Source organism: Camponotus floridanus, unplaced genomic scaffold, assembly GCF_003227725.1.
Source record: "Camponotus floridanus strain SB8 unplaced genomic scaffold, Cflo_v7.5 scaffold132, whole genome shotgun sequence".
Taxonomy (NCBI): domain Eukaryota; kingdom Metazoa; phylum Arthropoda; class Insecta; order Hymenoptera; family Formicidae; genus Camponotus; species Camponotus floridanus.
This window is the reverse complement of record NW_020229251.1, coordinates 648,671-662,570: the sequence shown is the minus strand read 5'-3', so window position 1 is coordinate 662,570 and position 13,900 is coordinate 648,671. Positions and strand designations below refer to the sequence as shown.

Below are 13,900 nucleotides of genomic sequence, written 5' to 3'. Positions count from 1 at the left end.
AAATTTTTTTTGTGTGACCTTGAGAAGGTCAAATCAGGGTCAAATGTTGAAAAACTGCTTGCTGACTGTTTATTTAAATTTATAGGCGAAATAAACGTTATAAAGGTACCTTTAGCAGGTAGATCAAGCTCAAATGTGCCAACGACCGTGACCATTTTGACCTTGAGGTCAATTTTCAAGGTCATTTAAAGGTCAGAGAGATTTTTATAAATGGAAACCCTTATTTTTGACACCGGATTCGAAAAGAGCGGAAAATTTTACGTCAGAAAAAATATTTTAAAGTTTGTTGGTGTGACCTTGAATAGATCAATTCAAGGTTAAATATTCAACAAGCACTCAAAAGCTGTTGCTTACATGTGCTAACCTTACTGTAGCTTTAAAATCACCACGCAAATTACTCCGAAAATAAGGGTAATAGCAATACCGAATTCGAGTTATCATGCATTTATAACATAAAATCGTATTTTTTTATTTATGCGAACCTGGACTCCCGGCGAGCCTATCCTGCTCCACACACACACACTCACACGTGAAACTTCACGCGTTTCAGTAGCTTTTAACACGTAAGGTTTAGGAAAAACGTGTGCTCAAGTGATTTATCAATTCGTAGCGACAATAATACTTGCTCGATTTTTTTAAAAAACTAGGATATAGTGCAGGATAATGCTAGAAATAACATTTAAAGAAACAAGGATTATTAGCAATGCCGTTTTTGAATTATCGAAGTTCAAAGCCTGAAATCTCTTATTCTTATTCTTGTCCTGACCGTCCAATACCGTCCAATATTGACCGTCGCTTGATAGTATGTACATATAATAACATCTAATTTATTTTGTCGTATGTTGACAAATGTTCTCATACATTTGAAACTCTTTTTTGCGATCGTTATTATCGTTAAAAAAATGCCTGACTACACTGCTAATGAAATTATTGACATTCTTCTTATTTTAGGAGAATGTCGACGAAACTATCGAGAGGCAGCAAGCCTGTATCGTGCTCGATTCCCTCAAAAACAACATCCTAATCATACGGTAATACGTGACATTGAACTACGCGATCGACAAGGAAATTTTGTTCGAAGAAAAAGGGCACTGAATGAACACGATTATGAAAATAATCCTCGCTTTATTGCTGTTCTAGCCATGGTACATTTAAATGTTCACGTCAGTTTACGCGAAATCGAGTTAACAATGGGCATTCCAAGATCTACGGCCAGTAGATATTTACAACTTGCGCGTTATCATCCTTATCACATTTCTTTAAATCAAGCTTTAATTGAGGAAGATCATCGACGGAGAATAACATTTTGTCAATGGGCAACGCAACAAATTAGTGATGATGAAAATTTCTTCAACGATGTTCTTTTTAGTGATGAGACTACATTTGAGAGTACTGGTATGTTGAATCGCCATAATTGCCACTATTGGTCTCCTGTTAATCCTCATTGGATGCAAGAAGTTGATCATCAGCATCGCTGGAGTGTAACAGTATGGTGTGGCATTGTTAACGGATATCTAATTGGACCTTATTTTTTTGAAGGTAACGTAACTCAACACACACTTATTTACAGTTGCTCAGAGAGAAACTTCCACTTTTGCTAGAAAACGATCTTCATACAAGAGCCAGGATGTGGCTACAACAAGATGGCGCTCCTTCACATTATGCCAGAATTGTCAGAGATTTTCTTAACGAAAGGTTCAACAACCGATGGATTGGTAGAGGAGGCCCTATAGCATGGCCACCAAGATCTCCAGATCTGACATCTCCAGACTTTTATTTATGGGGCTATCTAAAAAATACAGTCTACCGCAACAGACCAACTACAAGAGCTGACATGATTCAAAGGGTTACGCAAGCCTGCTTAAATATTCCACGTCAAGTATTATTAAATACTATTAGGAACTTTCAAAGAAGAATAGAATATTGTCAACAAGTAAATGGTGAAACTTTTGAGCATTTTCTTCATTAAATGGTGACTGAAACACTTGGACTTTATGACTAAATGCACATGTAAGCGTGGAATTTTCAATGTTTTTTCAACTGTCTAGACTTATCCCCGACCTTGTCTTAACTGGCCGGGTCATTCCCGACCTTGCCTTAAGTGGTCGGGTCATTCCCGACCTTGCCTTAAGTAGCCGGGTCATCCCCGACCTTACCTTAAGTGGCCGGGTCATTCCTGACCTTTTTTTTTTTTTTTTACTTGGAGAAATGCATTGACGCATACTCCCCCCAAGGATGATAAGGGGGGAGTTATGCGGGACTCCGGGGCTAAATGCCCCGACTACCCGCTAAAACTCCAAGGCGACCTCTTCGCACGCTACCGGGGGGGCCGCGGGAACGCTTGCGCAATCAACCGCGACCCTCCCTACTCGTGCTACGACCCCTCTTCGGTTGAAGAGGGGTCCCTCTGTAGGAGGCGGGGCTAGGGTGATAATCACCCCACCCCACTACAGGAATGGCGGCGAGGCCAGGTCGCCCTGCCTCGCCACCCTTCTGGGAAGGGGCTATAATGCGGGGGGAAGAAACCTCTGCGCTCATCCAGCGCACAGAGGAACCCCCCAGCCCCTAGCCGAGGGAGAGAATATTAATCTCCCTCGGCCTGCCACTGGAGGAAGTGCGGGGCATCCCCGCTGGGAGCGCTACGGATTCTGGAGGGCATAGGCCCTCCTCCGTGCACCCCCCTTCCTCCTGCAGATAGGGTGAGCATCGGGATCATTTTCCCGAACCCTCTCCGCGGCCTCCTTCTGCGATATAACTTCTTCGCAGAAGGAGACCATGGCGTCCCAGGCGTCCTCGCTCCCGACCATCTTTTCGACGATGGCCGGGAGCGAGAGGTCGTCTCCGACCGCGGCGCGGAGGACACGGCGCTGCACATCCCAGGCAGGACAATCCTGAAGGGTGTGCTGCGCCGTGTCCCTTACCTCCGCGCAATGGTGGCACTTTGCCGTTGGCTCGCGCCTTGCCTTCTCATACAGGTACTCACCGACGCAATCATGCCCGGTGAGTACCTGTACCGTCCTAAAAGGGAGTCCTTTCGGCCGTCTATCCACCCAGTCCTCCAGGACCGGGCGGATGGCTCCGACAGCTCTAAGGCCGACCCTTACATGGGCCAGCCTCTCCTTCCACTTTTCTAGAGCGAGCTGTCGGAACTGGTTCCGGGCAGCTTCCTTCATCCGCGGTGTCGGGGTAACACCACGCTGGCGGAGGGTAGTACGCCACCCATACATGGCAGCGTACGCCTCCGCCAGCAGATCCCAGGGGATCGACCCCGACACCACTAGCGCCGCCTCCGTGGGGGTGGTTCTATACCCCCTAGTGATCCGGATGGCCAGCCTCCGCTGCATGCCTTGCATTATTGCAAGGCAGCTTCGGCTGGCCATTATAGTTCCGGACCACACGGGGGCTCCGTACAGGATCATGGATCCTACCACCCCCATATAGAGACGGCGCACCCTATCCCGTGGCCCCCCGATGTTAGGCAGCAAACTCCCGAAGGAGTTGATTGCTGCTTTTATACGGGGGGCCAAGCGGATGAAATGCTCCCGGAAACACCAGTGGCAATCGAGGTGCAGGCCCAGATATTTCATGCTGGACCGCACCTCGATGCGGACTCCCTCGACGGTTATATGGGACTGCGGCAGCGACTTCCGCGAAGGCTGTTTAAAGTATACAGCCTCCGTCTTATGAAGCGCCACCGTCAGTCCCAAGGCGCGAATACGGCCAACGACAAGTGCCACCCCGACTCGTGCGAGGCGATTCACGTCCTCCCAAGTCTTCCCGCGGGCCATAACAAGAGTGTCGTCCGCATAGCAGACGACACCCAGACCCGTGAGGAGAGCTCCCCGGAGTACACTGTTGTACCCGAGGTTCCACAACATGGGGCCCAAAACTGACCCCTGTGGAACCCCGCAGTACATTGCCCTCCGCATCGGTACACCGTACCGTGCCCGGTATGCAACGGCCCTGTCCCTCAAATAGTCCCTAAGGACCGACCGCATATAGGGCGGCACTCGGTGATATTCAAGCGCACGCCCTATACACTCCCAGGGTAGGGTGTTAAATGCGTTGGCGATGTCGAGTGACACCGCCATTGCCACCCCACCCCGGGAGACAGCCTTATCCGAGAAGGCCCGCACGCGTTGGATCGCGTCCACTGTCGATCGGCCTTCCCGGAATCCGTACTGGCAGTCGGCCAGATCGGGACCCACGAGGGACAGATGCCTTTGGAGGCGGGCAACGAGCACCCGCTCGAATAATTTGCCCGCCTCGTCCAGCAAGCATATCGGGCGATATGCGGAGGGCGACTCCGGGGAGCGTCCTTCCTTCTGTAGGAGGACGAGAGTCGCCTCCTTCCATATAGGGGGAAATTGTCCCGACTTAAGGCAGGCTGTATATAGCCTCCTTAGCCGGTCCCCTAGGACGCCGAGGGCCAAGACCCAGGCTCGGCCGGGGATACCATCGGGCCCCGGGGCGGTATTCTTCGCCCGGAGTTTCCGTATTGCCCCAGCCAGCTCTTCCTCTGTAACCCCCAGATCGTCGGTCCACGATGACGTGTGGATCGACTGTCCCAGAGCCGTGTCCGCCCCATCCCCATTATTGGGGAAGAGGGCCGCGACCACGTCCTCCAGGACCTGGGAGTGGAGACTCTCAGTGATCCGGGGCCCCCCTGACTTCAGTTTTTTCCTGATAATCAGGTAAGGGCGCCCCCATGGATCTTCATTGAGAGTCTCCAAGAGCTCTGCCCAGGCCTTATCTTTGGCCCTCTTGATGGCTCGCTGCAGCACCTTTTTCGCCTCTCTATAGGCTGCATACAGCGATGCCGCTTCAGTCTCCGAATGACGTCTGCGACGGCATCTTGTGTACTGGCGTCGCTCCCTCACGCACGTCGCGCGTAATTGCGCGATCTCGAGCGACCACCAGTACACTGACTTCTTCTCGGGGAGGGCCCGGATCCGGGGCATAGCCACATCGCATATTTGCGACATGGCCTCCCGGAACCAGGTAGCCTCCCCGTTGACGTCGCAGGCGTCAGGCCCCGGCATTTCTTCCAGGGCCTTGACCGAAGCGGCTGCCATCAAGGCGTCCTCAACCAGGCGCTTAAGCGCCCAGCGGGGGTGTGGAGATGCACCTCCACGCCCGGGGGGACGCGGCTGGTTTCCAAGGGCGGGGTCGGAGATGTCCCATCGGATATACCGATGATTGGACAACGTCTCCGACCCCTCCATTACCCTCCAGCCGACCACCTTGCGCGCGACTGACGGGGATCCAAACATCACATCGACGATGGATCCCCCATTGTGCCGCACGCAGGTGTGAGCCGAGCCTCTGTTTAACACAACGAGGCCCAGCTCCGCCCCCCACTCCGCGAGTTCCTGACCCCGGGCATCGGTCACGGGGGAACCCCAATCCACCGACTTGGCGTTGAGGTCCCCCGCGACAAGTACTGGACCAGGCAGTTGGCGACGTATCGACGACGCCACCCGGTCCAAGTATTCCCGAAACTGGGTCAGGTCGCGATTGGGCGAGAAGTACACCCCCACCACGACAATCTCCCCCCATTTGGCGGTCACGTGGCCGCCTCCTCTCCCTATAAGGGTTAGGGGGAGGGCGTTTTGGCCACCTCTGCTAATAATGGTGACCAAGCCGTCCACGTCGCCAATCCAACAGGATTTTGCTGGAACGTGGTACGGCTCGGCCACCACCGCCAAATCTATACTCCACTCCGCCAGGGTTTGCAGCAGGAGATCCTGCGCCCTGGCGGAGTGGTTAATATTCGCCTGGAGGAGGCGATGGTGTCTGCTGATTTAAGCAGTGTCCATCGCCTCCTCCTGGCTACCAGCCGGGCCCTCGCTGGGCTCCGAAGAAGGGGGGGGCCGCTCCGAAGTCGGCGGAGCAGCCCCCTGTTTCTCTGGTCCCTCGTTGGGGGGGATGGGGGCAGATTTCGCCACCTTTCCCCCCTTCTTCTTTCCCTTCTTTACAGGCCGAAGGGAGGCACAAGCCCTTCCCCCGTACCTGTGATTGGCCGGGTGCCCCCCATCCGCGCAAAGCGGACAATGGGGGTCCTTAGCGGTGCACCCGGCCGCAATATGTCCCTGCTGACCGCAGCGGTAACACAAACCGCTGCGGTCAGTCTCCGCCTTACAATGGGCCCTCGAATGACCGACCCCCATGCACTTGAAGCACTGCAGGGGCCGGGGCTCGAGGGCCTCGACGCGGGCCCTAATCCACCCAATGGGTAGATGACCCGCGTCGACCACCATCTTGGCGGCGGCTGCAGGACAGCGGGCCCACACGGACCCGAGTCTACCCGCGGGGGAGAGGTTGATCTTACCAACCTTGACCTCCCCCACGGAGCAGCCGCCCGCCGCAGCAATAGCTTGCTGCACCTCTGTGGGGGTGATCGAGTCATCCAGACCGGCCACTCGCAATTCTGCGAGCTTGACCGGCCTGGAGACCCTCACCCCCTTAGGCTCCAACAGGGGCCTTAGCGCCTCGGCCAACTTATCGGCCTTTGGGCCGCTATCAGGGCCGGGGACCTCAAACAAGAGGCCCCCGCCCGCCGCCTTTTTCGGCTTTAGGGAGGCGATACCGAACTCGGTCAGCTTAATGCTGGACCGAACGCCGGCAATCGCCTCCCCCAACGCCGCCGGTTTTTCACCCCCCCCGGACGGATCCGTACTCAAAAGCACGGCCGCCGTTTTGGGGGGGCGGATCTTGCGCGGCTTCGCGGGATTGGTCCTCTGCGATTGAGGGCCTTTCCCGCCCCTCTTCGTGGGCCCTTTGCCCGTCTTCCCCCCCTGTTTAGAGGGGGGACCGGGCTTGGGGGCCTTGGCCTTGGGTGGGGCTCCAGCTCCACCTTTGGCCTTTGCCGCCTTTCCGCCCGAGCGGCCGACGACAGTCCAATCGGACCCGTCGGCCGCTCGTCTGGGCTCGACGGCCTTAGTAGTCTTGGCCGGGGGGGCTTTTGCAGGTATCCCCCCGGTTTTACTGCCCTTTCCCTTCGCGGGGGAGGGTGGCGGTGGGGCCGCGGTGGGTTTTACCCCCCGACCCCCGTCACTCCTCCCTTTAGCCCCTTTGGGGGCCGCGGCGGCCACCTGCGCAAATGTTTGCGACCTGGTGACCGCCTGGGGCCCGCTCCTTATCCGCCTGTAGCGCAGGCCGGATATTGTCGGGGGGGAGGCGCTGCTCGATCACCGCGAGCTTTGCGTTAACAAACGCGGCAACGCGATTTGTGATCGCACTAATCAGCGCCTCTCCCCCGGGGATGGACGCAATGTCCAGAGCCCCCTCTGGCGGGTTCAGTTGAACCTCCTCCTCCCTCCTCCTCCTCTTGGACGAATCCGCAGCAGGGGAGGAAGGAGGGGACGGCCTATCTTCCCCCCGACCGCGGCGCTTCTCGCGCTGAGGCAGCGGGGGGAGATCCACCTCCATGGAGCTGGGGCCCGATGGTGGGGACGAGGGTGGCGCGGGGCCCTGTGATCCCGCCATGTTGGCCACCCTCTCCCGCAGCTCACTGAGCTGTCTCCTGAGTTCGGCCACTTCGCCGGTAAGTCGGCTATTCGCCTCCTTCAGGAGACGACTCTCATCATTTTGGGTACGACTGGCAAGCTCCTTACCAGCCGCACCCACCACTTTGGCCGCCTCCTTCAATATTCTCACAGAAGTGCCCTTAAGGCCCTTCTTGAAGGAGGCGACCTTGTGGATGGCGTCGATCGTCCCCCTCAGCTGCATCTCAAGATCAGCTGAAGAGAGACAGGACGGGTCCAGGATCTTTTGTGACCCATCCTCGACGCTCACCTCTGCCCCCAAGAGGATCTTTCTGGACCGAGTCGTTGCTGGTTCGGTCCAGTCATCCAGGAGCTCGCGCTCGGCTAAGAGGGCGAGCTCCTCCCTTTCCAAGCGGATGTTTTCCGCCTTGGCCTTTGCCAGGCCCACATATTCCCCGGTGGTACGGGCTCTGATTCGTCCCCGGCGCTCCAACATCCCCTCAGAGAGGATGGAATCGCCGGAGGCGATGGAGGAGTCGGAATCGTCGCCCTCCCTCAGGCGTTTAGTTGTCGGATCGCCCTCAGGGTCGTCGACCTCCATGTCGGCGTCCGAAGACGCCGCCGACGCTCCGCTTCCTTTTCTCTTGCGGGCCTTGCTCGAAGCAGGGCCCGGCTTCTTTGCGACGGGGGGGTCGGGGGGGCGAAACTCCCTCCCCTTCTCTCCCGACACTCTACCCGTGGTCCGAGCACATCGCTCGACCGACGTTTCATCGGCCGAGCCATACTCGGAGCCACTGTTATGCACTCGAGCGGATCTAGTGCTCCGAGTGCTGCGCTGGCTGTTCGAGCGCGACACCGAAGGCGTCGGCGGCTCGTCCAGCATCCCCAGGTGGACCGGTGGACCGTCTCCTTCCCCGCGATCCTGTGTCGCCACAGGACGCGGTTCTCCCCCCACGTCTAATTTATTTTTTAAGCTGCTCATTTTTGTTTTTCTCCCGGGTGCAGCGCGGCTCCGTCCACACAGGGTATACCCTCACCCCCGCCGAGAGTGCCCGAAACATGACCGGCACACTCCCGACGGAGGGCCCCAAGTTCCCCCGGGGGGTGGACTATGCCTCGGGGGGGAGGAGAGACTCAACTCCCCCACTGGGCTCCGGGCCCCTACACACCCACCCCGTAAAGGGTGGGCTTTCGGGGCTCCCGTACCTCCGACAATACGGGCACCGCGCTACAGCTTGCCAAGCTTGGTTATCCCAGGAGGGCCCCACGGACGATTGGGGCTGGGTCGCTGCTCCCCGGCCCAGCCTTACCCGCCGTGGCGACCAGCGCGCCCGCGCTCCTGTGCCGCGAAGCGGTTTAAACACAGGGCGCCGCCTGTCCGTTGACCGCCGCTTCGGAAGGGAAGCAGTCGCGACGGTCGCCGGACTCTACTCTCGTCACCGGGCCCCGCCTCGGAATAAGTCCGAGCGGCCCCGGTGACCGGACCGCCTCCACACCCCCGGAGAGGTATGTCAGCGGACCGTGCCTCCGCCACTGGACCCGAGCTCGGAATAAGTCCGAGTGGCCAAGCCGGCAGACCCGAGCTCGAAATAAGTTCGAGTGGCTCTACTGGCCTCCTCCGTCCCTAACTGGGGATCCGGGAGACCCCATGCCAGAGTGCACGCCCTGAAAAGGGCGTCACCCCCAGACACAAGGTCCCCCTTCACCCCATCCCCCCGAGGATCCTACGTGACAGGAGCACCCGCCACGCAGCGTCCCCATCAACTCCCATGCGGGAGCACCCGCAAAGTGCACGGAGGGAGGATAGAAATCCTCCCCTAACGGCTCCGTGCAGCCGGGCGATTGAAGTCAGGGCCGCCAACCCCTATGCGCATCAGGCCAAGGTGCCCGGAGGGAGCGCAACCCCCCTTCTCGTGATGTCCGCCCACGACGACTTCGGATTACTCACATACTCGTTACTCACGGCCCGAGGGCCGCTTTCGTTTTCGTTTTCATCCTCAGCCGCCGCCTACAGCGAACACCACGAGGAAGTGCAATGGTGTGCTCTTAGACCCCTCAACCCGAAGGAAGAGGGGAGCTCCTCCACCACGACAAGGTGGCACACCATCGGAGGAGTGCACCCTTCAAAGAGGGCCGAAAACAGGGTCCGGATCGCTACGGGTCCCCTCGGAGACCACGCACGCCGGCCGCCCTGCCCACTACGTTTTTTCCCCCTCTGCCGGGGGACCACCACTGGTGGTGTCCCCCCAGGTGTCCAGCCACCCAGGGGGACCCAGATGATTCGCGTGTGCCTTCGCTTGTTTTAGAGTGGGGTAAGGCAGGCCCCCACTAGGTAGACTCCTGTGTTGAGAGATGTGCCTTCCTCTCGACCGAGCTCCCCTCATTTTAATGGAGGGGCCCACTCACCTAGGCAGAATCGGCAGAGAAGTATCTCGTCGACTACTACTCGGGGTGATGCAAACTCCCCGGCGTTTGGTCGACGGTCCCGCTCGATCGCTAGGCCGGCACACCGCCCGTTCAGGCACTAACCATTTGACCGAGGTGATCACATTGGAGATACACCTCGGCACCGCATATGCCTCCGCGTTTTCCGGCTGGAGGAAGGCATACCCCACCTTGTGGATGAAAGGCTTGGGACCACCCAAGTCTGCTGATGTTCCCGGGTCCCACCGACCCTATCCGTATGAGCACCCAAGTACCCGCTGAGCCCAGGAACCGAAGTTCCCCGGTTCCACCGACCCTATCCGAATGGAGACCTACAGACCCAGCAAAGCACTAAAGGGACACCAGCAGACCATTACAATGGTCCCCTCACCCTCATCGACCCTTCCCGTGTCCCTGCATCCGCCTTTTTATACAGGAGGAATGCAGACTCCTGTTGAGATATGTCAGCCTAGGGGTCAGCGACCCGTCACTTGACATGCCTCGCCACTCGACGGCATCCGTGACTCGAAATAAGCGTGCATCCGATTTTTCCGGAGGGTGATGCACTAACCCTCGCTGCATCTCCTACCCGACGCGAGCTAACCTGAAAATAAAAACCTGAAAGAAGAAAAGATATTAGCTTAAAACTAACTTAAAACTAACTTATAGCTAACTTAAAATTAACTTAACACTAACTTAAAATTAACTTAAAACTAACGAAAACAAAAAACGCTGAATTGATCTCATCGTAGATCAACCAGCACCGGACGCCTTCGAGTTTTTCAAAGCTGGGGAAGGCGCACCCCACTCTGTAGATGAAAGGCTCGGGAGCATCTGTCCGCCTCAGCTTCCTCGGGTTCCACCGACCCTATCCGAATGGAAACCCTATGACCCGCTTGAGCCCAGGAACCGAAGTTCCCTGGTCCCACCGACCCTATCCGAATGGGAACCTTCGGACCCAAGCGAGCCGGAAACCTTAGCGGAGGTTTCGATGCTCCCCTCACCCTCATCGACCCTTCCCGTGTCCCTGCATCCGCGTTTTTAGACAGGAGGAATGCAGACTCCTGTTGGCCCACGTGATTCGAAGTAAATGTGCATCCGGATTTCCGGAGGGTGATGCACAACCCTCACCTCACCTCCCGCTTTCGCCGCGAAGGTGGGCATCCTACCCGCAACAAAAAGAGCTACCGCGAAAACGAAAACAAAAAACGCTAAGTTGATCTCATCGTAGATACAACCAGCACCGATCGCCTCCGTGTTTTTCAAAGATGGGGGAAGGCGCACCCCACTCTGTGGATGAAAGGCTCGGGAGCATCTGTCCGCCTCAGCTCCCCCGGGTTCCACCGACCCTATCCGAATGGAAACCCTGTGACCCACTTGAGCCCAGGAACCGAAATTCCCTGGTCCCACCGACCCTATCCGAATGGGAACCTCAGGACCCAAGTGAGCCAGGAACCTTAGCGGAGGTTGCGATGCTCCCCTCACCCTCATCGACCCTTCCCGTGTCCCTGCATCCGCGTTATTAGACAGGAGGAATGCAGACTCCTGTTGACCCCCGAGACTCGAATTAAATGTGCATCCGGATTTCCGGAAGGTGATGCACTGCCCCTCATCCCACCTCCCGCTTTCGCCGCAGAGGTGGGTAACCTACCCGGAATTTCTAAGACCGCCTCCCGGCAGAGGCAGCTTGTGCAGCAATGTCCCAGTCGAGACATCGTTGTCTCGACCGAGATACTACCGCACCCGGCTGCCTACGTTTATTTATACAGGGGTGGGCAGGCCCCCTGTCGCCGACGTACAACGCCGACTCCTAACCCGTGTCCCCGCCTCCGGGTTTTTTATTTAAAGCGAGGGGAGGCGGACCCCCGCTTGCGGTATGTTGACCGGTGGATTCAAGTGGGTCTTCCACAAGAACCCATCACCCAACATGACCACGCCATGCGGGCACGCGTGACTCGAATTAAATGTGCATCCGGTTTTCCGGAGGGTGATGCACCACCCCTCAACCTCACCTCCCGCTTGAAGAGCGGAAGATGGGCTTTCCTACCCGAAAGAAGCTCTGCCTCCACGTGGAGACGGTTTGTGCTGTGTTGTTTCCATCGGAAAACACTATCGTGCTTCGCGACGGAAGTCACCACTGCACCCGGCTGCCTTCGATTTTTTATACAAGGGTGGGCAGTCCCCCTGTTGCCGACGTGCGACGCCGGCTCCTTCCCGTGTCCCCGCCTCCGGATTTTTTATTTAAAGCGAGGGGAAGGCGGACCCTTCGCTTGCGGTATGTCAGCCTCCAGGTATCGTAAACACAATACCCTTCACTTGACATAAGGACCGCTCCACTCGACGGTTCCCGAGACTCGACATAAGTATGCCTCCGATTTTTCCGGAGGGTGAGGCACCAACCCTCTTGAAAGCAAGCCGCGACCCGAAGACTCTACTGCCCGGTGGCCAAAAAGATGGTGGATTTCCGCGTCTCTCCGAGGAGAGACCCGAACTCCACCCACACACACACTCACACATGCACACACCATTCACACACAGAGGAACCGCCACCGAGATAATCCCCGCCTCTGGCCCGGCAGGTGACTAAGTCACCCCACCAGTCCTTCGGGCGAGGGTCCCGGCCGGTTCCCGTTTTTCCCCCTTGAGGGACGCTTCACGGCGGGAGCACCCGCCGATCGGCCACCTCATCCCCCCTGCGGGAGCACCCACACAAGTTACGGGCGGAAAGCTAGGCTCCCCCTGCAGTGCCGTACCACTGGGCGATTGAAGTCAGGGCCGCCAACCCCTTCCAGCGATCGAGACTGGTCCGCGGCAGCAGACCTCATCTCTATGGAGTCGCTGGGCTCCATCTGCACCCAAAGCCGGGTACCGTGCTATTTGAAAGCGGGCGCCACTCCGAAGAAAAGTAGAAGTAGAGACCTTGGGACAATCGGTCGAGGAAGAAGGATGGGAGGTTAAGGATGGGTTGAAAGAAAGAATGGGTTGGGTGTTCTTCCACCCGTAACGGCCCCATTGTGCCGGGTTTGGAGTCAGGGTTTTCCTTCCCCTATGCGCATCAGGCCATAAAGCCCGGAGGGAGCGCAACCCCCCTTCTCGTGATCGGGTCATTCCTGACCTTGCCTTAAGTGGCCGGGTCATTCCCAACCTTGTCTTAAGTGGCCGGGTCATTCCCGACCTTGCCTTAAGTGGCCGGGTCATTCCCGACTTTGCCTTAAGTGGCCGGGTCATTCCCGACCTTGTTTTAAGTGGCCAGGTCATTCCCGATCTTGCCTTAAGTGGCCGGGTCATTCCCGATCTTGCCTTAAGTGGCCGGATCATCAACAAACTTGCCTTACCATAAAAATAATGAAGTTTTAAACACTTGATCTTAATTAAGTTAATGTTAATTAAGTTAATGTCAATTAACTTGATTAACATTAATTTAATTAACCAGTAAAGGTCACACACCTGAACGCAGAATTTTGTGCTCTTTCAGAATCGGTGGTCAAAAATAAGAGTTCCTATTTTGACAAACGAAGACTTTTAAATAATTTTGAAAATCAACTCCAAGGTCAAAGTCGAAGTCACTCTTAATTGGCTCCCTTCGATGCCTACAACTTACGATACTTACTGGTTTTAAAGCTAAAGTAAGGTTAGCACATGTAAGCAACAGCTTTTGAGTGCTTGTTGAATATTTAACCTTGAATTGATCTATTCAAGATCACACCAACAAACTTTAAAATATTTTTTCTGACGTAAAATTTTCCGCTCTTTTCGAATCCGGTGTCAAAAATAAGGGTTTCCATTTATAAAAATCTTTCTGACCTTTAAATGACCTTGAAAATTGACCTCAAGGTCAAAATGGTCACGATCGTTGGCACATTTGAGCTTGATCTACCTGCTAAAGGTACCTTTATAACGTTTATTTCGCCTATAAATTTAACGCCTATAAATTTAAATAAACAGTCAGCAAGCAGTTTTTCAACATTTGACCCTGATTTGACCTTCTC

General features: G+C 56.0%; 1 protein-coding gene across 1 annotated transcript; it reads right to left on the bottom strand.

The window, feature by feature from the left end:
- Nucleotides 1-2,639: 2,639 nt before the first annotated feature.
- LOC112637121 lies at nucleotides 2,640-8,469 on the bottom strand. The gene is made up of 3 exons (XM_025406116.1): nucleotides 7,426-8,469; nucleotides 6,013-7,094; nucleotides 2,640-5,754 (listed from the first exon to the last, which is right to left on the bottom strand). The coding sequence occupies exons 1-3, from the start codon at nucleotides 8,467-8,469 to the stop codon at nucleotides 2,640-2,642; spliced, it is 5,241 nt and encodes a 1,746-aa protein (XP_025261901.1).
- Nucleotides 8,470-13,900: the final 5,431 nt, after the last annotated feature.

Coding starts and splice junctions, on each gene's coding strand:
- LOC112637121 (XM_025406116.1), bottom strand. CDS start 8,469: ATGAGCAGCTTAAAAAATAAATTAGACGTGGGGGGAGAACCGCGTCCT. Junction 7,095..7,425: donor CGGGCCCCAGCTCCATGGAG/GTGGATCTCCCC, acceptor ACATTTGCGCAG/GTGGCCGCCGCGGCCCCCAA. Junction 5,755..6,012: donor GGGCACCCGGCCAATCACAG/GTACGGGGGAAG, acceptor CCACTCCGCCAG/GGCGCAGGATCTCCTGCTGC.